The sequence below is a fragment of the Pogoniulus pusillus genome, chromosome 24 (genome assembly GCF_015220805.1).
Source record: "Pogoniulus pusillus isolate bPogPus1 chromosome 24, bPogPus1.pri, whole genome shotgun sequence".
Lineage (NCBI taxonomy): Eukaryota > Metazoa > Chordata > Aves > Piciformes > Lybiidae > Pogoniulus > Pogoniulus pusillus.
The window spans coordinates 13,879,558-13,903,041 of record NC_087287.1 but is presented as its reverse complement, the minus strand read 5'-3'; the positions used below and the strand labels follow the sequence as shown (position 1 = coordinate 13,903,041).

The 23,484-nt window shown below is 43.9% G+C and overlaps 2 protein-coding genes across 3 annotated transcripts; both read left to right on the top strand.

The window, feature by feature from the left end:
• Nucleotides 1–7,491: 7,491 nt before the first annotated feature.
• TMEM9B (TMEM9 domain family member B) lies at nucleotides 7,492–16,555 on the top strand. Its single transcript, XM_064163694.1, has 5 exons — nucleotides 7,492–7,746; nucleotides 10,415–10,506; nucleotides 12,891–12,999; nucleotides 13,926–14,060; nucleotides 15,406–16,555. The coding sequence occupies exons 1-5, from the start codon at nucleotides 7,663–7,665 to the stop codon at nucleotides 15,559–15,561; spliced, it is 576 nt and encodes a 191-aa protein (XP_064019764.1). The 5' UTR covers nucleotides 7,492–7,662; the 3' UTR covers nucleotides 15,562–16,555.
• Nucleotides 16,556–17,686: 1,131 nt separating this feature from the next.
• ASCL3 (achaete-scute family bHLH transcription factor 3) lies at nucleotides 17,687–22,120 on the top strand. Of its 2 annotated transcripts, XM_064163981.1 has the most exons (3): nucleotides 17,687–19,083; nucleotides 19,419–19,493; nucleotides 21,262–22,120. In XM_064163981.1, exon 3 carries the CDS (start codon nucleotides 21,279–21,281, stop codon nucleotides 21,816–21,818), a length of 540 nt encoding a protein of 179 aa, XP_064020051.1. In that variant the 5' UTR covers nucleotides 17,687–19,083; nucleotides 19,419–19,493; nucleotides 21,262–21,278; the 3' UTR covers nucleotides 21,819–22,120. The 2 variants fall into 2 exon arrangements, with proteins under 2 accessions (XP_064020051.1, XP_064020050.1); XM_064163980.1 differs by lacking the exon at nucleotides 17,687–19,083 and having other exon boundaries at nucleotides 19,341–19,493.
• The last annotated feature ends 1,364 nt before the right edge of the window (nucleotides 22,121–23,484 follow it).

Below are 23,484 nucleotides of genomic sequence, written 5' to 3'. Positions count from 1 at the left end.
GCTCTTGTTCCTCCAGAAGGAAATGATAGTGTATTTTAAAAACAAATTATGTATGAGGGCTAATTAACTTGGCATTTACTGCTTAGCATTCTCTACAAGAATTTGCTCCAACTGAGACCACATTTGGTTGCAAGGAAGCTTCTGCCTAGCATCTCTTTCCTCCTGCTGCTTCGTATGCTGAGATGTTAAGGTCAAAATACATCTTCCACAGTCCTGTTCAGTGCTTTCCAATTAAGTTATGGGTAAAGCAAAGATCTCAGGTACAGGTTAGGTGTGAGGGCTGAGACATCTCTCAGTGGGGCTCCTTATGGTCTTGGTCAATGTTTTAGGAGATTGAAAAAACCTATGAGGACAGGGTCCTAGAGGAGCTTGCTACAGAGCAATGACTTCAGCAGTGGAGATGCTGTAGTTCTGCCCACTGTAGAGCTCTGAAAAGATCATACGATCATATATCCTGCTCCAGTACTAAGGCCTTGACAAATACTATGCTCTTTGAGCATGCTGTGGTTATGATTAGCAGGCTGAGGGGATGGACAATGCAGATACATGGGCAGGATGGGAAAGGCAAAAACCTTGTTCTTGCTGCTGCGGGCCCTCTAAGCCCCATCCTCAGAGCTGCAAACTGCTGCAGTCAACATGGTAGGCTCAGTGGAGGCTATCTCACAGCACAGCTTTGGGAAGGTCTCAGGGCTCTGCTTGGTAGGATGAAAGGATAAAATGCACCAACCATAAAAGTGGTTTGTGGAGGGCTGCAGGTCTGTATGACTACGTGCTCACGTACAAACAGAACCTTGAACTTCTCTCACTATACACAAAACCCAAACCAAAAGAGGTAAATACACAGAACCCAACCAATACATTCAGTTGTTGTAAAGCCCAGAAGCTCCAACACATTAAACATGACAGAGAAAGAACGGATCCAGTGCCCAGCTTTTGAGCCTGACAAGTCTAAATTAGGGCAAGGTGGCTACTGAAGGAGACAGGAAAGATGGCAAAAGGAATGACATGAGTGTTTAGTAGACATAACTGTGTGCTGAGGTAATCCTTAAGAGACTGTTGTTAATAACTAACTCTCCCCACAGCTCTCCTGCATGCAGCATGCTGCCTACCTGAAAAAACAACCATGTTTGCATTTAAGTGGGTACAGAAAAAGCCCCCCAGGGAGCACTGCTCAGAGCAGACTGCCTCCAGGTTCAGTCCCACTCTATTGGAGGAAATGTAAGGCTGTGTATTTAGTAGAATCACCTGCATGTGTTTATTGACCTGGAGGTCAGAGATTATGGCTGCTCTGCACCACTACACCATGGGCTGGCCCAGATGGACTCTCTTTGAAAAAGAGCTCTACATTTCGATCTTTTTCTTGGTGCAACAAAGCTCTTTTCTGCCCTTGAGATGATGAAAGAAGCGAGTGCTCTCCTCAGGCAGAGAACAGCCAGAAGCACATTTCAGAAGCACATGATGTACTGGGCTCTCTGGAGACTGCTAATGATATTTGATTCATTTTTATTATCAGTGTGAGCAATCTCGGAGCGCTCTCTGCATATGTCTTATTTAGAATTGTCTTTTCTTTCCTAGTTAAATGGCAGCTTCTGTGGACAGTGATCTAATTGTTCCTCAGCACCTGCTTGAAGCCGTCCCAGTTAAGAATGTACATTGCGTAATTTCCAGTACACGTGGTCTGGTCTTTAAGGCTCAGATCAAATGAAACGGAACAGCAGATCAGCCAGTAATTAAATGAAGTGGAAGGTAATATGCAGGCTGATGCTGGGGTCACAGAAATGCCTGGGCTGGACAACACTGACTAATGGGCCAGATCAAAATATGCATGTTGTGCAAGTAGCAGGATGCACAGCCTTTGAGCAGACGCTCTGAGCTCAAAACATACCAACTGCTTTCCATCTACCAGGGCAACAAGCTTTTGCAGTGGATTTTAAACTGAGTTTTGCAGTGCTGTGGATCTCAGACACAGCAGCCAGGACACAAGGAATTCAGTTGCTGCTGGGGGAGTAAATGCCTGGGATGAGTTATGTGCTGTCACCTCTGGGCCTGTCAGCATTCTGCGATGTGGTCCAGATAGCACTCGGTGTTTGGGAGGTGGTGGAGTCGCCGTCCCTGGGCTGTTCAAGGCAGGGTTGGATGTGGCACTTGGTGCCATGGTCTAGCCTTGAGCTCTGTGGTGAAGGGTTGGACTTGATGATCTGTGAGGTCTCTTCCAACCCTGATGATACTGTGATACTGTAACCTTGTTAATATTCAGGTGCAAGTCAGGCAGGCTTGGAGAAGACCCTTTGTGGGTTCCAGTCCTTAGGTGAGTCCCAGCAAGGATCTCAGCCCTTTCGTGGTTATCAAGCCTAATTTTGATACCCTCCTATTTGGATAACAATATGCACTCCTTGATGCAAATACTAAGCAACTTGGAGTGGTTCAAACAAAGCCACTGAGTTCTTGGGTTACATATAAAAAGCAAAATAAACTTGGAATCTGGAAGAAATGGTTTTAAATATTCGTGACTTGAAAAATTAATCATTCTCCATCTCACTATAGCACTGCACTGGACTGGCAGGCAGGAAAACTTAGCTCACTTTCCTCCACTGTCACCTACTTTCAATGCTATAAACTAATCTTTATGCTCCACATTTCTCATCTATACAGTCAAAAGCACCAGCTCCAAAGAATTCTGCTTGGAGAGCTGCTGGCTTGGCTGATCTGTCCCTGGCCCTTGTGAAGGCCTGGCTCTTCAGGCAATCCCAGGAGGCATGCAGCTTTTGGAGGAAGGGAGGATGAGGCTCACCTCCAACAAAAGATCTTCCTCTCCACAGTAATTAGTCCAAACAACTCCTTGCCTTTCTCTACATGAATCCGGGAGTTATTTGCACTGCTGTTTTATTTTAATTCACTTCAGCACACACAGAGAATCAGGCATGCTGTACCCAGCACCAATGAAAATAAATATGGTCCCTGGAGCAAAACCAAAAGTCATTGCTGATTACATTACCGAGAAGCAGTGCACAGTGTAAGATGGCAAAGTAAACTCAGCCATCCTCCCTATATTTGGGTGGTGGAGAGCTTAATGCTCTCTGTCCTGACAGTCAAAACATCACTCTTTCAAAACGACAGTTTTTCCTTGTAGAACACAGTTTGTAATTGAAGGAGGAGGTGTTGTCTGGGGTTGAAAGCTGGAGCCTAGGCAGGGCTGTCAGAGGTGCTGAGGCAGTCAGCAGGAAGCTCGCAGGGAGCTGCTTTGCAGGGTGTTGTCATGGGAACAGAGCAAGTAGGGCATCTGCTGTGCTGCCTCTTCCACACACACTCTGGCGATGTGGCGGCATAAAATCAATGCTGCGCAGCAGCTTCGGGAGCACCAGCTATTAGGCTGTCCCTAGTAGAGACTGAGTCTGAATGAAATGCAAAGGGCAGAATTTCCTGCTCCCGAGCTGAATGAAATGAGACTTTTCACTGAGCGAGCACCCAGGCACAAACTTCAGAGCAAAAGGTCTAACACTAGAAGTAAGTTCGTGTTAGAAAGCTGCTACTGAGGGCCTTGTCTGCTTGGATGACTTCTCCTGATTTTCACTGTGTACATTTTAACAGCCTATGTATGAATTTGACACCCATAACTATGAGTGGCAGAAGACAAAGAGTTGAGCCTTGTGTGTACAAGCTAGCAATACAAAATATTGACACAGTGTCAATATTTGTGGTCTTCTGAAGCACCTGGTCCCCTTTCCACAGTGCTGTCTTTGAATGCAACTTCCCTCCTATGTGCAGGTCGACACATGTGCAATTACTAGAATTTTCCTTGTTAGTAAGAAATACCTTGTGTGATACTGTGGTTGCTAGGGATAAGCAATGATTAAGGATGGTTTCCTGGGTGAAGAAGAAGATAGAGATTCTTGCTCCTGCAGTTATAAGGGATGATGTAACACAAAAAAACCCAAACAAACAAACAAACAAAAACCAACAAAAAAACCCCTTTGTTACATAACAAACCAGTAAAAGTAGAAGTAAATGCAATAGGTAAGCCAATTTCTGAGACAGGTGGAAAAGGCTAGCTGAAGAGATTAAAACTCAAGTCATTGCCTCCAAGCTTTCATTTTGTTTTGCCCATGCCTGCTGACAAAATAAAGAACTCCCAATTAAAACAGGCATCCACAAAGTACCTGCGCTGTTGCCACTCACACAGGCCAGCCAGGTGCTGAGTGTGTGCTCCTCATTTCCTAGCCACACTGATGTGTGAATGAGGGGCCCGCATCATCCAGGGCACCTGATGTATGCTTTGGAGAAGAGACCAAAATAGCAGGCAAGGGAAGCAAACACATGGAGGGGTTCCCAGTTTCCTCACTGAGGTAATTGGTTAAAATCCCTCTGCTTAGCAACAAGTGTGGGAAAGGTAATGCTAACCTTTGTCACAAAAAGGCTTGTAATTACACTCTAACTGTAGTCTTGCCCTGCTTTTAACAGATTTCTCACTGGCTATGGTGTTTCTATATAGGTTTCAACAAAGATTGGGATGAAATGGCTGGCACTGTTCAGAGTGTATCAGAACATTGATGGTGGCTTTACTTCTAGTGCCAATCCCTTGGAATATGAAACAGGGAGCATGGATTTATTAGAGGAATCCCAGTGGATTACTCTAAGTGGCAAAGAAACTGTGGGTCTTTTTTTGGATGTGGTTGCCTCCATGGAAATATGCCTCTGGCAAAAAATTCTCTGGGGGAGAAGAGGGAGTGCAAGACAGAGTATGTGGAGAAGTGCTGATTTTGGCTATGGGCAATGCATGCAGGGTGCCCAGGGTCCTGCTGGATCAGGCCTAGTAGAGGCTATTAATACATTTTGGACTAAATAAACAGATGCAAAAGCTGTTCATCAAGTGAAAAAAGGATGAAGTCAGACTCGTGGATTTACAGATCGTGGTTAACCAGTTCAAGAACTCTTCTCATGTGCAAGCTGCTGCTCCTTGGATTTGCAGCACTTCTTTGCTGAAGGAAGGGATGTCCACCAGTAATTGCACTGATAAGAGCACAGGACATGTCAGTAATTGAAACCACGTGCAGAACACGGCATGCATCCCACGGGTGCGATATGGGGAATCAGCTGGTACCAACAGAATGCTTCAGTGTGCGAGAACTGGCTGACCTTGCATGAGCAGTGAGGGACCTTGATCTCTTACAGCCCGCAGAAAAGTCAGGAGTCGATTCGCTGAGACAGAAAGATAAAACAAATGCAGAGCTCTTCCAGCACTTCCCTCCATTTGCTTTACATTACAAACATCAATACAAATAGAGAAACACAGAGGCAAACACTTTGTCGAGCTTGTCCTTTCCATATGCACACATTTCCGTTGTGAAAGGCTTTGTATAACTTGGAAGAGCAGATTGCAAAATGATGCCTTGCTCGTGGAAGGAAGCCACCAGCCATTACACTGCATTACTGTAATGTAACGGGGCTCCGAGATGAGCTCTATTTGGAAAGCTTGCTTTTATTGTAAACCTCACACCACAACTACCTCACCACCATCGATTTCTCTTTGTGTTGCTGGAGGGCAGAGACCAGGAGGCCAGAATACCAGCTGGATCTGAACACTGTCAGGGCCCAGAGCAGAAACTCACTAGAGCAAACTGCACTGTTGATTTTAAGGGGTGCAGTACCAGTGTCACAATGTATTCCAAGAGATGCAAATAGCCAGCCAGCTAAAAGGTGGATTTCTTATTAGCCTAGAGCAGTTGACACTGCAATTAATTGCTTCCCACACTTCTTTGCTAAGTAAAGGCTGCTGTAATAACAAGTGCTGCCATCATTTAATTTTTTTTTTAACTGAACACAGGGAACAGACAAAAGAGAATCTGCAGTGGCTTTGTTTTTCTTTCTGTGCAAATGTCACATTGCTTTCATGTTGGCAATGACTGCAGAAGTGCTGATTCAATCACTTCTTTACATAATCCCTTCAGATTTTTCTTTTATGTCATTGTTGGTAATGAAAAAGATTTTCTCAGCTGAGAAAAGAAAAGGAAGCAGGCAAATTCTAAATGTGCAAAGGCTGAACTGCAGTAAAAAGATGGTAATTCGCATTAGTAAGAAACAATTATAATGCAGTTGATTAAAATTTTGGTAAACACTGTCTACCCTACCTGCCCTGAGGAACATCCACTCCGTGACAATGAATGCCTGCTCGGCGATGAGTCGCTTGACACAGCACGGTGGAGTCCAGCGTTAATACCACTTAGGGCACAAAGCTATTTTTCAGGCAAAAGGTTTTAACATCCTCTCTTTCACATGTGAGTCAGAGCAGCACAGTAAGGAGGAGACAAGGCTTAGTACACTGCTGCCTACAAAGATGATGCACCGGGAAACGGAAAGCAGAACCCCGCTCTGCACACGCAGCACCTGGCAAGATAAAGCTCTTTATAAGCTATTTTTACAAGATGACTGAGCAGAAAAGATACAGCCCTGGAGCAGCTCCCCCCAACAGCTAGAGACACACTGGAATGGCCAGCTGGGGGGAAAAAAAAGTGCCTTTATGACCTGTGCATTAGAACTCTTTGAGTGTGTTGGAAAATCAGTCTATCAGAAATCCCTTCCTACACCGAGCTGTTCCCGATGCAGTGATGCGGCTGGAACGGCGCACCGTTCACTTCAGCTCCAAACCTGACCCCTGCTCTTCTAGAGATCCAGCCTGCTTTTCAGCTCAGCAGCTGATTCGCTCCTCAGCGTGGGCGGCGAGGGGGCCACGGAGCCACCTTTGCCGTTCAAAGCACTCTCACTGCAGATACAGTGAACGAACTCATTGTTTGGCTGAGGCCGAAACCTGATGTGTGCGCATTATGCTCTGATGGCAATTCCCCCTGGGTTTCAAATGAAGGCGTTTTGTGTTTCCATGGCAGCTCAAGCTCCTCTACCGAGACGCCTGATGCACTGCTAGCGTTACACAAGTCACTGTGTTAAACCCAAGTGTAAGAGCACCATTGCCACGCGTACATACCACACCTATGGCGCTCTTTCCTGTGAAACTACGGCCGCTAGCTGGGGGCCGAGGAAGGAGAGGGAATAGAGCAGCTTTTGGCAAGGTACAGCGCTGTTACTTGGCAGTTTAGTACAGCAAATGGATATGGGAAGGACACAGGGCGCATAAAAAAGGAGAGGCAATACACGGGCTCAGCCACGCAGGCTGCTGTAGCGCTGTGAAGTGAAGCTCAGGGAAGCTGAAAAAGCCTTGAGTAGCTTTCCCGGCTGGGCTCCAGCCCTTGCCGGTACAAGGCGGATCCAGCCCTGGCACCGCCGGGTGGGTTTGGAGCAGGAATAACTTGGAAGCCGCTCGGGCTGCCGGTCTCAAGGGACCACGGCAGGAAATGCTGTCGCTGCCTACAGCTGCCTGAGGGGACTTTGTGGAGAGGCCGGTGCCATTCTCTTCTCACATTAATTAGCAACAGAATGAGAGGGAACGGCCTTAAGCTGCAGCGGCGTAGGCTCAGACTGCATATTAGGAGGAAATATTCGCGGGGACGACCTCAGCTCGGAACCAGCCGGCGGCAGGGCGGTTCCCACAGGGACGCCACCGCGGCGGACCACGCCTCACGTGGGGCCGGCGGAAGGCGGAAGTGATGGCGGCGGGCGCCGGGGGGCCCGGGGCGGCGGCGGTGCGGCGGCGTTAAGTAGTTGGGGCCCGAGATGGCGGCCGGCTGCGGAAGCGGGGCGCGGCTTTGGTCGCTGCTGGTGCTGGCCGCTCTGGCAGGGCTGGGAGCTGAAGCCAAGGTGAGCTGATCACGGTGGTACTCCCCCTTCCCGCTACCAGAGCCCTCCTCTCCTCTTCCCCGCGGTCGCTCGGCGCCCCTCGGCCTGCGTTAGGAGGCGGCTGAGACCAGTTTTGTGGCCGGGTGCTGCCCTGCGTCGCTGCTGCCTTGCTTACTTCAAGCGCAGGCTGCGGCGTCGAGTCCGCGGGGCTGTGCGGGCCGCCCCGGAGGGCAGAGTGCGAGCGGCGCCCGTGTCTGCCCAGCCGTACGCCCGTAGCAGCGTGTAAAGTCCCGACGCGGTGCCCGGGAATGCCACCACGCCAAAGTACGAGTGGTAGTCACGGTTGTGCTGGGCAGGCCTTCTTGGAGCAGGTGCTGCTCTGGTGGCTGCCGGGGCTGGGCTGGGCTCGGGGGCTGCGCGCCTGTTGCCTTCTCTGCAGCGCCGTGCGCAGCGTCCCGAGCGGGTCCTTCCGTGGCTCTCTCGGTTCCTGCGGCCTCACCACAGGTGAGTGGCCACAGACACGCAGCTGCTGCTCCTGCTCGGTCAGTATTTGGGGCTGTAATCTTAGCGTCACTGTGACTGGCTGAGAACATCGTATCTCCTCGCGGTACAGGCTTTCCCAATGCCAGTGTAGCCATGTGCCTGGCTTGTACTTGCTTTTTAATGGCAATCAGCTATTTGACTTTTCCACGGTGAGACCAGCAGTGACATTCTGCCCCTGTACTCTGCACTGCTTAGACCGCACCTTGAGTACTGTGTTCAGTTCTGGGCCCCCCAGTTTAGGAGGGACATTGAGATGCTTGAGCGTGTCCAGAGAAGGGCGACGAGGCTGGGGAGAGGCCTTGATCACAGCCCTACGAGGAGAGGCTGAGGGAGCTGGGATTGTTTAGCCTGGAGAAGAGGAGGCTCAGGGGTGACCTTATTGTTGTCTACAACTACCTGAGGGGTGGTTGTGGCCAGGAGGAGGTTGCTCTCTTCTCTCAGGTGGCCAGCACCAGAACGAGAGGACACAGCCTCAGGCTGCGCCAGGGGAAATTTAGGCTGGAGGTGAGGAGAAAGTTCTTCACTGAGAGAGTCATTGGGCACTGGAATGGGCTGCCCGGGGAGGTGGTGGAGTCGCCGTCCCTGGAGCTGTTCAAGGCAGGACTGGACGTGGCACTTGGTGCCATGGTCTGGCCTTGAGCTCTGTGGTAAAGGGTTGGACTTGATGATCTGTGAGGTCTCTTCCAACCTTGTTGATACTGTGATAGACTTGTCAGAGTCAGGATTTTTCAACTGACCTTCATCTACTTAGTGTTATTCTGATCTGATTGTTCAGGGTAGAAGTTTGTTACCAATGCTGCTTATGACAGTTCTTTTGTCACGCTGTTAGAAACTGCCTTGGACTTCAGATAAGCCATGTTTATCCTTACCATCTGCTTAAATAAGTGACTCTGATGTGGGTTGGAGAATGCTTTCATCTATAAGCCCTTGCTAGCCTTCCCTGTATTCTTTATAGGGTTTTCAATTCTTGTGCAGTTTGGGAAAGGCAGGAATTACTTTAAGATTCTACACAAAGTGGTCTTTTTCTGAAAGTCCTTTTATTTCCCTGGGAGTTACCTAAATGTTAATTTTGGGTGCTAGTTCTTTCTCACTGTCCATAACAGTTTGTTTTTCTCACTTCCTTCTGCAGTACCTCTTGTTACTTATGCAGATTTTAACTTGTTTTTCTAACCTTGCTTTTACAAGTTTCAATCATGTTTCACGTTTGCCTTGCTTTAATTTGGATTTCCTTTGTTTTTTTAATAATGTCTTTACCTCACAATATGCTGTTGCCATGTAAGAGAAGACTATAGGTTGTAACAGTCATAGAATCATAGAATGTCAGGGCCTGGAAGTGACCTCAAAAGATTGTCTTGTCCAGACCACCTGCCAGAGCAGGATCACCCAGAGCAGATCACACTGGAATGCATCCAGATGCTTCTTGAATATCTTCAAAGAGGGAGACTCCACAACCTCCCTGGGCAGCCTGTTCCAGTGCTCTGTCACCCTCACAGGGAAGAGAATTCTTCCTCAGGTTCATGTGGAATTTGCTATGCTTCAGCTTCCACCCATTGCCCCTTGCTCTGTCACTGGGCATCCCAGAGCAGAGCCTGATTCCATCCTCCTCGTGCCCAACACTTACATATTTGTGAACATGAATGAGGTCACCCTTTAGTCTCCTCCTCTCCAAGCTGAAAATCCCCAGCTCCCTCAGACTCTCCTCATAAGTCCCTGTAACAGTTTTCCTTACAGTTGTTTCTCTGATGTCAGGAAGGACAGAATTACCCACACACATGTCTTTGGCTGACTTCTGTTTGCAGCCAATACTCTTTCATTCATTGGAAGCTCATTGCTACGTCTGTTACAGAGCTGCCCTCTGATTGAATAGCTGAGTACACAACCTTAGTGACTTCTGAATGTGTGTTATTTTTCAAAAGGGACAATTGAGCTTAAGCCTCATATTTTCCTTGAGAAGAACGATTGCTGTTTAAAATGATGCTACTTGATGAAGTTCTCTGCTTGCTTATTGAGTTTGAAAAGTCCTTAAACTCAAAGGAAATCCTGAGTACTTGAGAGTAGTTTGTGTTAAATATTTCATCTATTACATGAGGTGAGCTGTCTGTATCTGGCTGTGGTTACTAACCATAATTTGTTGTTTACTTTCCAGAATTCTGAGGATGTGCGGTGTAAGTGCATCTGCCCTCCTTACAAAGACCATTCAGGCAATATTTACAACAAAAATGTGTCACAGAAAGACTGGTGAGTGTGTGTGGCATGAAGAACTATATTGAGTCTTACTGCTTAAAGACTTGTTCTATAGTTACTATGTTTAAGTCTCCTATAGTGGTGCCAAGAGAAGCTATATGTCTTGCACTTGTTTAACACTTATTTTTCCAGTGGAGACTGTTTAGTGAGTGCCTTACTAGAAGACAAAACCCTATTTCCCTTTGAATCAATATTGGCACTGATTGAAGGAGAAATTCTTTGAATGTTTGACTATTTTGAGTCTCCTTTTTTTGAGTTAATCTTTTAAAGTGATGGTCTGGGATCATTTCATGACTGACTTTGAAGTGTCTTCTTGCCGCTGGCTTGCTAGTTTATCTACAGTGAAAAGACAGATGTAGTGCTGTGCATTGGTTTTTGCATCAGTGGAAGTGGCTTGTTACTGAACAGATCTGGGTGATGTACACCATCCTTTAATCCATTTTTGATGTCTTCATGAATTGGATGCAGTATAATGACTATTTACTGCTGGCTTGTCCAGACACAAAGTGAAAATGTAAAGCTGACTTGTAATGTGCATCATGATACTCCGATTTAGATGCTTCAGGACTTTCAGTTGGAGTGTTCTGGTCTTTGGCTTCAGACTGGCAAATGTTATGCTAACATCAATGTGGAGTGGAGTGCTTTCACACCAGTAAAAGCATTCTCCCCTCTGGACTCAGGTTTGGAACTATTGGAGCAGTCCTATCTTGTTGCACAGCAATGCCTAAGTACCTACAGGATTAAAAACCTACTGGGAAGGTGTTGGTGTAGGCATTTTGTACTTTGATAGTACTGGTGTGCAGAAGCTGACTGCAATGGTAGTCATGGCCAGGGATGGAGAGAGGGTGGGCACCCTGTCTATAAGCCAAGTGAACTGGAAGTCTATGCAGAAGCTGCCCTTCTTATTAGCCTGGCTTGTCGTTAAAGAACTGCTCCCTTGGTGTCGTTACTTGGGCTGAAAGGGAGAAGGTAGCTCTGTAGAGGCAGTTGAGTGGGAGAATTGTTTAGAAAAGGATCTGTTTGTTCTACATTTTCCTCCAAAATTGCCATGGAATTGCAGTCCAAAGAAACTCACCAAAATTCTAAGCTTCTGGTAGATTTTACATTTCCTAGCAACTTGAAACACTGGAGAAAACAAAAGCTTAGATTAGTGTTGAGTATATTCACAGTAACAGACTAACCACTGTGAGTGGCAGGCTTAGGTTACATCCAAGCTTTCTGCTGTGCTCGTGCAGCATACTGATGCAAGCCTTCAATCATAGGAACAGAAATTGCATAATTATAACCTCCATGTATTTTTTATTTTGTAGCTTGAGTGCTGCACTCCTCCACAGAGGAGAATGTAATTCTTCTTTCAGATAAGTGAGAAAAATAATCCTTCCACTCCCTTCCAGAGGATGTGACTTGCTGCTCAATAGTTTTGGTTATGAGGGAGAAATACAAAGAAAACAGAAGAGATGTGTTAGTGTCTGGCCATGTGTTTGCAGCTTTGCAATCTAGCCCAGCAGAGTGTTGGCTCCCAGGCTGCTGCTTTCACTTCAGGCATTTTGCTTCATTACCTGCTTCTTACTGTCCTAACACTGAATTAATAAGGGTGAAACATGAGTTTTGTTCTGTCAGTGTTCTGAGTGTTTTGAGTGTGAACAGGCAGACCGAGTCAGCAAAAATGCTAAAGTTACTGGTGGTAGCAATTGTCTTGTGGCAGCTGGACTTTAGTGCTATGCTATAGAGTGCCCATAAGGTTGCCAGCCTTTTTGGCATGATCAGACTTGTATTTTGAAATCTTTTAAATCAAATTATGTTTTTGTATCCTGGTCCAACTTTGGAAACTCATTGCTGTTCATTCATTCACTATCTGGTTGCTTAGAAACAACCTATCTGACTTTTTTTTCCTCTCATGCCTATAACTTGTAATGGAAAGAAAAAAGAACATCTGTTCATGAGCACCAAAGAGAGTTTCATCTCCCTTAGATAGTAGTAGGATAGATTAAGACTTAAGTATGTTGAAGAAAAGCTGGAATTTACTTCCATCCATGATGACAGTGTCAAATGATGCATTCATGCTGGGGTTGAAGTCCTTGAATTCATTATGCTGCCATCTTAAACTTTCTTACTTTTCAGTGAAAGTATTATATTGAGCTAGAAAGGTCTCAAAACTTGCTTAGCAGCTTCTCAGTAGCAGCATTTCTTGTTTAAGCCAAATAATGATGGAGTAGTGATTTAGTAACTTTTAAACATCTTGGATACTTATCCTATAGAACAGCTGAAGTTAAGCAAAGGTGGCTTCTTGCCTTATGCAGCTGGGGTCTGCATACACCGTGGAACAGGTAAACTAGAATCTGCTCACTCAGTTGTGTGCTGGTTTTGTCTTTTCTCAGTGATTGTCTTCATGTGGTTGAGCCTATGCCTGTCCCTGGACCAGATGTAGAAGCTTACTGCTTACGTTGTGAATGCAAATATGAAGAGAGAAGCTCTGTCACAATTAAGGTAAACAATGTAATTCTCTTGGCATATGTTAAATACTTAAAGTGGTTAGTAAATATGTCATCTTTTACAGAAATAAAGAGAAAAAGCCCAAGTTTTAACTTTTCTTGATGATAATTGTTCACAGTTTATTTTGAGTAGTAGCAGTAGTGTCATGCTGTAGATGGAGTGAGCTTGAGATCCATCATTGGAGATCTCAACTTTTGAGATTAAGCTTTGCACTTTGCTGGAATTGAGTGGTTTAGGACATTTTGTGAAGCTTTGGACATTGTTTTCATTGTTATTTTGAAGGGCCTCTCCTTATTCAGCTTGCTTAAATACACTACATTTTCTTTGTACCCTGGCAAGCTAAAAAGAGTGAGATTATCTGTTTGCTCTGACAGATGGTTTCTATGTTCTTCACATTCTTCCCCTGTTGGATAGGATAAGAACCAAGATCTTGTCTGGGATGAATAGATAATGTGGGATATCTTTTCTTTTGTAATGCAGATTCCTTCATTGGTCTTTTAGAAGTTTGTTTGCTTTTCTTTTTGCCTTCCTGTTTCTCTTAGTGACCGTTTGAAAGCCTATCTATGCTAGAGAAAGGAGACCATGCAGGAACCCTCAAATCTGTCACCCCAGTTTAGTGGCCAAACGGAACATTTGTCTTGAGCTGAGATTTATAACAGCAAGTTGTTTTAAGATGAATAACTTAAGATTTTCTGCAAGGCCTCTCTAAGAGAAACTGTTCTGAGTTAACATCTGTCTGCCCAAAACCCTGTTAATACCAGGTTGTAGTTTGTGAGTTTTAAGCTGTTGGTTGACACTACCAGAGATGGACAGGCTCATCAGAAACTTTGCATGTACACCGTTTCTGGTCTTTTTTGCCTGCTGAGGGATTGTAGGGGGAATGCCATGGTTTTGGCATAACCTGTGCTTGCATTGTGTAGGTTACAATCATCATATACCTGTCTATTTTGGGCCTACTTCTTCTGTACATGGTCTACCTTACACTGGTGGAACCTATACTGAAGAGACGTCTCTTTGGACATTCACAACTCATACAAAGTGATGAAGACATTGGGGTAAGTTCACCAGAGTGCTTGTATTTGGGTTAACGTAAGGATTGGAACAGTTAGCTGTTCTTGGGATGAGCAGCCTTTTTTGCCAGGCAGTGTAAATGCTTTTCCTGAAGGCAGAGAAAAAGAAAGCTGTGTGATGACTTCTGTGAAGCTACTCTTTAATTTTTCACTGGACTAGAAAGTAGTAAGGTGAGGCCTGCTTCAGTTATCCAGCTTTAGATACAGATTATTTTCTCAGAGAAGAATCATAATCATAGAATCAACCAGACTGGAAGAGACCTCCAATATCATCCAGTCCAGCCTATCACTCAGCCTTATCCCGTCAACTAGACCATGTCACTCAGTGCCTCTTGAACACCTCCAGGGGTGGCAACTCCACCACAGAGAAACAGAATAGGACTGCAAGTAAGCATTACAACTAGAATCCAGAATGTGATGATATATTCCAACACAACAGCCGTGTTTGGGAGGAAAAGGGGACTAGTCCACGAGTGATTTTTGTTTCCCAGTCTCAAACACAGTGAGGGCTTTCTGATTTTAACAAAACCAGAATAAGTTTGCCTTCAGTACCATTACAAGAAGAGAATATAAGACCTTATGAAACCTTTTTCATTATATATTGTAGAGATGATGCTTTCTTCCATAGCTTTAGCAGCATGACTTTGTCCAAAACACTTGGACAGTCAAACAAGAGATTAATTTCCAACTCTTAAAGTTTATAACTTGGTTATATTTGATAGAAGAAAAGAAAACTTTGCAGGTACTGTTAGGAAATAGAGAGAGTGAATATTAAACAAGCACTCAGTTATTGTTGAGCTCTGTCACTTAAACAGCTGTATTGACTCTTTCCTTTTAGGCAGCTCAGTACAATAGACTTAGTTTGGTAAACATCAGAGTGTGTTGGTTTTATATAAAAGCTGTGTGTGAACGTCCTGAACTGCCTGACAATTAATGGCCAAGAGCTGGCACAGAACTGACTCTTCAATTCAGTTTTAAAGTTAAATGCTTTCATAGCAATAACAGGAGGCTCCTAGTGCCTGGCTCTGTTCTAGCTTCAGTCACATGGCACTGTGGGACAAGATTTACTGGCCATGGTAGTGTTGGGTTGGTAGTTGGACTCAGTGATCCTGAAGGTCTTTTGCAGCTGAAACAGTTCTGTGATTCTGTAAGTTAACTTTGAAAGAGAAGTCGAAGTGCAGCTGTAGCTGCTCCAAAGTTTGCAGGGTCATTATTACTGAGCAGCTTGTCGAGACAGCTTGTTTGGGAGAAGAAACACCCCAAAGCCCCCAACTCCTGCAGTTGCTTGGTGGAGCTGTTGGGGTCTGACTGCTGGTTTTTGGCATTGCAGGATCACCAGCCTTTCGCAAACGCACACGATGTGCTGGCTCGCTCGCGGAGCCGCGCCAATGTGTTGAACAAAGTGGAGTATGCCCAGCAGCGCTGGAAGCTCCAGGTCCAGGAGCAACGCAAATCCGTCTTTGACCGTCACGTCGTGCTGAGCTAATTGTGTTACAATGAAAATGACTCCAGGAAAGTCAAGTGGACTGGTTGAGAGAGCTGACTGATGTCTTCCTGATCCTGCCAATTCAGAAAGGTTTTACTGAATGGTTTAGTATTGATTTAAAGAAATAAAGTACGTGAACATTGGAGGAATGTACTGGAGTGAAAGCAACTGGGGGGGAAAAAAAGTTAACCAAAAGCTGAAGTCTTTACCTTTTCAAATGTCTTTCACTAATGCAACTGAAAAGAAAACAAACCTTTGAGTTGCCACTGTGGTACCTTATTTGCAGTTGTGACTTTATGGTGGTTTTTAACAATATATTTCTCTCTACTATTTCTGTGGTTAAAAAGTACCTAGGAACGCAATGATTACTTGCAACTCACTAATCACTTTGTGTAAAGTCCTTTTGTAAATATACCTGGATTTTCTGCTGACTAGTACTGGGGTACTGGAAATCTTAATTCTTGCAGTGTAGTTTTCATATCAGAGAATGAAATCCTAGTTGGCTGAATTCATCATTTGATTTCTTGCACTCACACTTTCAAGATGCCTGTATTTCAAGTGATGTTTGCAGATGGAAGGCAAAGCCTCGATGGACACTGACTCTTGGAGCTGCATACTTTAAAGTACTGTGATGTAGATAAACTCAAATGCAGTGAGTATTAAGACAGTGTTGGCATTTTGGTTTAGTAGCTTAATATATTGTATGTGTATGATATCTCTTAAAAACTTTACCCTTTCTTTTCACGAGTAAAGTCTCAGGAGTTAGTATATGATGAAATATATTTATTACAAAAACCTTCCTGCATTTGTTTGGATTGATGGTGTAAGGCACATGCTTTCTCTAGCACCTGTCATCTTGGGAGTTAGGTGTATTTTTTTAATCTGTGATTCTGTACTCATCTCTCTTCAGAGGTACACAGTTGCTAGATGACTAACTTTCATATATCCCCTTTGGAATGTAACAATCAAAGATAAAACTGATTTTTGAAAAATGGATGTGTGTTATCTCTATCTCATTTTCTTTCCCCATTACCCTGCATGTAAATGCCATCTGCAAAAGCACTTCTCTGAAATGCTTCAGAGTAGAAATAGGCTCTTATTTGATGCTCAGATAAAGAGAGGCTTGCTCAATTAGTAACTGAAAAATGGCCTTAATCCCTGAGTCAGATTTAGCTGTTCTATGTTGTTACAGTATTGTCTTTCTTTACAGTTCCACTGTGGAAGGGAATGGTACATGGAGCAGTACTCTGTGTTGCTGGGTGTACTTCTGGCTTGTATATCCCACAGAGCAGAAAGCAAAGTGTACCTTCGTGCTTAACTTTGTCATGTCGCTGCTGGAAACATAGGTGCTCCTTAACAACACGTGCAGTGACTAGCTCCTTTGCAGTTACAGAGCTTCATTCTCTTGTCAGTAATGTAGTCTTCCAAAAAGTTTATCTGGAGGGAATTACAATGAGTGGCTAGTTGGTGGAGGCATAGGATTCTTTCTGAAATCTATTAAATAAAAGGCTCAAGGTGGGCTGACAGGACAGGAAAAAAAAGGAATAATGCAGACTTGGGTTCAGTTCCTGTGTTCAACATCCCACCCCCGTAAGTCATCACTGTCAGTGATTACAACAGTGATATTCCTAGGGTCCCCTAAAGAGAACTGATGTAGTTTGTTGAATACATCCATGTCTATCACTTCTAATACTTGTTTTACCTCTTGGCTGCCTTTATGAAGAGGCCCGAAGCTGGCATGAGGAGAATGCAGAGTACAGTGTTGTGGCCCCACAAAAGGACAGCAGGAAAGCAGCATAATGGAGAAGGATGTGGGGGTGCTGATGACTGGCTGGCTGAGCGTGAGCCAGCAGTGTGCCTGGCTGGCCCAGGCCCGTGGCATCCTGCCCTGTATCAAAACCAGCGTGTCCATCAGGAGTGATTGTGCCCCTGCACTCAACCCTGGTGAGGCCACAGCTTGAGTACTGTGTTCAGATCTGAGGACCACAGTATTGGAACGACACTGAAGTCTTGAAGCATGTCCAGAGAAGAGCAATGAGGCATGTAAAGGATTTGGAGGTGGTGCCATGTGAGGAGGGGCTGGGGGAGCTAAGAGGAGGTTTTATTGCTCTGAAGAGCTTATAGCCATTCTGTTTCTGTGATGGCAACTGTCATGGCTGTCCAGCTGTGCAGTGGCTTCTAGTTCCTCCTGTTGCCCATGCTGTGTGCACTGGTATAAATGCACTTAAACTGGGCTATTGATTTCACCCCTGACATAAGCATGTCACCCCAGGCTCATTTCTAGTGAGCTTGGTTTTATCCCCTTTGAACCCAGTTTAAAGCCCTAGCAATGACCCTCTCTGTGTAGCTCTCGTGGTAGTAGATGGAGTGTTTCTAATCTTACACTGTGTAATCAAAGCTTTAAGTTAAACTGATTTGGATTATTTTTGTGCATGGTTTTACTTTGATCAGTAGAAGGGCCTAACAGTGAGACAGCCTGAAGTGTCAAGGTACTGTAAAATATGGGAGTCTTGAAGTTGTGTCCTGTTCCATTGTACAGCCAGACAGATGATGTATGTATTGTCTACATACCATTAGATTTGAGTCTACAGACTGATTGCTCCATACTATGCCTCTGAGTTGAAGCAAAACTTTAAAACACCTGTCTTGCTACTGATTGCTCACTGCAAATTTGATCTTGCTTCCATAAGTGCTTTAGTAAAGATGTTTTATGTAGCATTATACTTCTTAGCAAGGAGGGAATTTCTCAAAATCAGATGTGTAATGAAGATGATATTGGAGCATATTAATCTGTGTGTCCTACCTGTAATCTGGAGATCATAGAATGGTAGAATCAGCCAGGTTGGAAGAAACCTCCAAGATCATCTGGTCCAACCTATCATTCAGCCCTGTCCAATCAAGTAGACCACAGCAATAAGTGCCTTATCCAGATTTTTTTTGGACACCTCCAGGTATGGTGACTCTACCACCATCCTGGGCAGTCCATTCCGATGCCAATCACTTTCTCTGGGAAGAACTTCCTCCTAATATCCAGGCTTTGCTGAAATCCAGGTAGACTACATCTACAGCCTTCCCCACATTCACCAGGCAGGTAACCTGATCAGAAAAGACGAGGCCATCACAAATTTCTTCTAAATAAATTCAAAAGGAAGCTATGAAAATGACTTTGCTAATGCCTGGATGGTAAATGTTTAACTAAATTCTAGCTGACTATTGTATTTGGACATTAAAACACAAAATGCCACTAAAGAGAATAGCACTTGAGTAAGTGTAACAGAATACATACAGGAAGTAAACAAAGTACATTCCTCATCACTTCTCTGTTTTTTTTTCAGATTGTGTACAATACAGTTTTAAAATTTCTAGCCCTTAATGCCAAGTTTTGTTGCCATCATAGCTGTGGTGTGGGTGGAAAAGCCAAACCAGAAATGAGCAGATCTAACTGTAAGCTAGTTTGCATGTCGGCAATTGACTATAAATGGCAGCAGTCACTGACTCAGCGGAAGAAGCTACATTATTCAGGTAAGAGACTTGGGTGTTGCTGTATCTACCAACAGATCTTCACTGAATATCAGTCTTTTTATAAACATCTTCTGCCAGCTTTTAGTGACAGTGTTCTCTGGCTTGTTAATGAATTGTGTTTAATATGATCTCTTCCTTACTAAAGTATAAGAAAAACTGAACGTTAACTTTTTTGTTTATATATTATTCAGGTGTTTTTTTTTTTTCAGATACTATTCATCAACCTTAAAAATAGCACATCTTGTTTCTGTGGATTTTGCTTTCGTTTGAAGATTGGTGAGTCTCTGGTCTAAAAGAAAAATGATACTAACACTTGCATTTTGCACTTCATGCAGGTAGTGAAGCGGCAGGTAACTGGTTTATGTAATGCTGTTATGCAGCAGAAGTCTTGGTATTAAGCAACAAATACTGTAAGTATGTCGAGGGTCTGCATTGATTTTGGTTTCTTGCTCTGTAGTGATGTTTTTCTACAAAGTTTGGGGGCTTTGCTATTTAACAACAGACTTTTTTTTTCCTCAGACAATGTTTGTACACTGCTCTCAGTAGAATGTTTTCAGAAAATAACCTAGCCTGTGAAAGCAGAGAGGGGAAAGATGACTGTCTGCTAGAATGTATATATTCCCCTCGATTTTTCTGCATGTATGTTAAGGTGAACTGGAAGTGTGTTGATGCTTGCAGCCTGTTCACTGAAGTGCCTGTTTAAGATGTGTGTGGCTTTCTTGTCTAACAGCATGCAATGAATTAATTCCTAGCTCGCAGGACCTCTCTTGTGAGATCTATGTGCATGAAAGACAACATGAATACAGAGACATTTTTGAGAGAAGGTGTCCATACTATGTAAAACTTCTATTAAATGTGGCAGGTGTGAAGTCATCTGAAACAATCCTCCACGAGGATTCCCATTTACTTTATGGAACTGTGGTCCTAACATTTGAAGCTTTGACAGATTTTTGTGGTCTGGAATCTAAATGTTTCTAGTAACCCAGTTTAATGTTCAAGTATGTTTTCTACTTAAAGGGTGTAAATCTAACTTAAGTGATTTAGAGAGCAGTGTATGAAACTATGTGTGGAAGTGGTTGGTGTTAAAGAGCATTTTTGGATAGATTCTGTGCAGGCAAGTATTGCTTGCAATGTGTGAGGATGGATCATAGTAATCAATTAGAAATAACTAGGTGTTTTTAATTAATTGCAAAGTTAGGTAACAGGCACCACAGCTGTGCTGAGATTTAAATGTTTGAAAGCACTGTAATGTAGCTTCATGTCAAATACTGCAAGATTATCTTGTAAGGTTGATTTGAATAGTTAAGTCTGCTGTAATGCTGCTCTGACGAGAGGGGATGTGGTTTTAGTAGGCCAGGTGGAGTTATGCGTTTCTAGCAGTGCCCCAGCAACTGCCTGCAGTCCCTTCTTAGTGAAATAATTTATGATTGGAAGAATATTATGAAGAAATGGATTTTTTTTCCTTTAATAAATCAATTATTTAATAATCCTTTCTGAGAAGGATTGCATTTAGTATTTCATATGTGTTTAATCTGCAGGTGAGTACAGAAGGAGCACAAGGACCCAAAGAGATCCTCTGAACTTTTTGTAAATCCTTTTATATAGAATGCTTGTAATACCTAACAGACCTAAAATTAAGACTGAGATGCATTCTCTGCACAGCTTTTCCATCTAACTAAGATAATAGAGTAAATGATAGGATAGGGAATCTACTGGAATTGTGGATTTTAATAGTTGTTTTTCAGGGAGGAAAAGGGAGTGGAGAGAATGCCTCAGACATTAGCCTGCTTTGTTTATTGTCTGTAGAGATGTAAGTTTTGATGAATTTGTAGCAAGCTAGACCTATGTGGAGCACAATAAGGTAGATGCTTTCCATTTCTGAAGCTGAGGTGAAAGGAGACTTGTTTGCTGTTCCCTTTAGGAAGCTTTAGTGGCTTTATTTTCTTGAAATTGTGAGTTATTTTTAATCAGTGGTGCTGACTTGCACTGCCTTGTATTTCCAATGGGTCATTGCCTGCCTTCTGTAATGGTATTCCAACACCACTCTGCAATGTCAGATAATGCTTTCGAAGTCTCTCCTGAAATGTGCCGGCAATGCCACATGTTGGTAAGTCCAGGTGAGGTTTTTGACTGTTGAGTATGAGTTCCTTAAATTATGATGTAATTATGCATTTTCAGGTTAAATACAGAACCTGATGGATGGCAAAAGCTACAGCAACCTCGTGGACAAGTTGCCCATCTGTGCTGAGACTCAGCATGTACAGCTGGCTAGGCCTTTCTGTGCTGACCCAGTGGTCATGTTTCACATGTATCCAGAAACACCAAATCAGGTCACTTGCTCTGAAGATTTGTCATTTCTGCCTTTCATGTCTGAGCACCTCATCAAGGAGAGCTTCTACACTGAGCCCTGCACCTTTCCTTACCAAATGCCCCATTCCAGTTACCACAGAAGTGAGTACTCCTATGGGCCAGCTTTCATCAGAAAGAGGAATGAGAGGGAAAGACAGAGGGTTAAATGTGTCAATGAAGGCTATGCTAAGCTGAGGCACCACCTGCCCAAGGAGTACTTGGAGAAGCGGCTCAGCAAAGTAGAGACGCTCCGTGCTGCAATAAAGTACATCAGCTACCTGCAGTCTGTTCTGTACAGTGACTCTGTGGCAGCAGAGAAAAGCCTTGTGGAGCCGAGCCAAGCACCTACAGGGATTAAACAAAACCAGTTTGTAAAGACTATCTAAACAGCTGCAAACCAACCGAAAGGTCTGGGAACCTAGTAGCCACCGTGTTACTAATAATGTGCATGTACCTGGCACTTCTTAGGAGCAGATCATAGCACCCATCAGTATCAGCCCACGGAAAAGAGTTTGCATTTGCAGATAGTAACTCAGATAGGCAAAAGATAACTGGAAATGTCTTGTCTGAATGGCCTAATTTAGCTGATTAACTTCTAGAACTGTCACCAGGCCAAAATCATAGTGTCTGTACGTGTGAAGTAACTGTATGTAGCATCACAGCTTACATGCTTTAAAATAAAGGCTTTCCGCTGATGGACTGAGATTCCTCTCATTTTCTGCCATGTTACTAATTTACACTTCCAAAAATGTTCTTTCCTTTGAAAGTCCTTTTTAAATGTTTCCAGGAATGTTGTTATATGCCAGCAGAAAGGATTACTTAGTTTAAAAGGGGGGAAATAACAAGAGGTGGTTTTCAGCTCTCTGAACTGGAGTTACTGAAGACAGGAAGAGCAGAACATCTTGAAATGACTGTTCCATACTTTTCTTATAAAGAGATAATTTAATCCCAATAACAGTTATTGTCTTGGCCCAATTTGTTTTGAAATTTGGATTCTCCAGCCATCAGCACCCTTAAAAATTAGGGCTGCTCACACAGTGCACAGGTCTTGGCCTTTGGAAAAAAAAAAACCTGCAGTGGAATGTTTTCAGGACTTTCACTGGTAATGGTCGAGGTCTAGGATGGTCTTGTCTGACCTCTCTCTTTTCCTCTGCTTTATTGATGGTTTCAGCTTGGTGGTCTAGAATAGATTCACGTGAAGATGGTGAAGAGAGTTTACCTTAAAACTGGCAAAGTATGCAAGGGAATTGTATCACTGGTACTGAACAGCAGTTCTGCCGCCGGCATGAGAGCAGGTAGTCTGTGGGTGCAGCAGAATGCACAGCAAATGGCTTCAGGCTTCCTAAGTGCTCTATCCTCCCTAACTGCAGTCATCCTTTCTTGGTTTTTTTTTTAGCAGTTAATTGGAAAAATGCCTACAAAATGCAATTAAGTACTTCCCTCCCTCCTAAAAAAAACCCCAACAAACCAACCAAAACAACCAAAAAAAGAAAGAAGAGTAAACATTTGCTGAGGAGAAAATGAAGATTAGGGATCACAGTAGAGATTGAGAGGCTAATTTCTATGTAGTATTCTGGCACATTTTTGATATGCCCTTTGCAGGACTAAGATAGAAATGAACAATCTTTCCTCTTCATTGTGAAAAAGAAAAGTTCCTAAAGCAATTTGACCTCTGTCTCAGCTTCAGCCCTCCTGTCCATGTTTCAAACCAATTTATTTGTCAAAGTTTGTGGTGGTTTGGGTTTTTTGGTGGTTTGGTTGGGGGTTTTGTTTTCGTTTTGTTTTGTTCCTCCCACCTCCTAAATCTGAGCTACTGTTTTTTTGCTCTACAATAGCCACAAAGCCCAGAGGACACTGTGCCCTCTTACCCTCCCTTCTCTGCCCCTGCAGCCTTTCCATGCAGTATCTAGATCAATGGGGAGCTGAAAACTGAGCAGATGCATGGCAGACAAATGGTCTCTGTAGTCACGTTCCACTGTTTTTTAACTGTAGGGTCAGAGTGTCTGATCCTGGTGGCAATTACTCTGGCAGCCTCCATAGCAACTAGGAAAC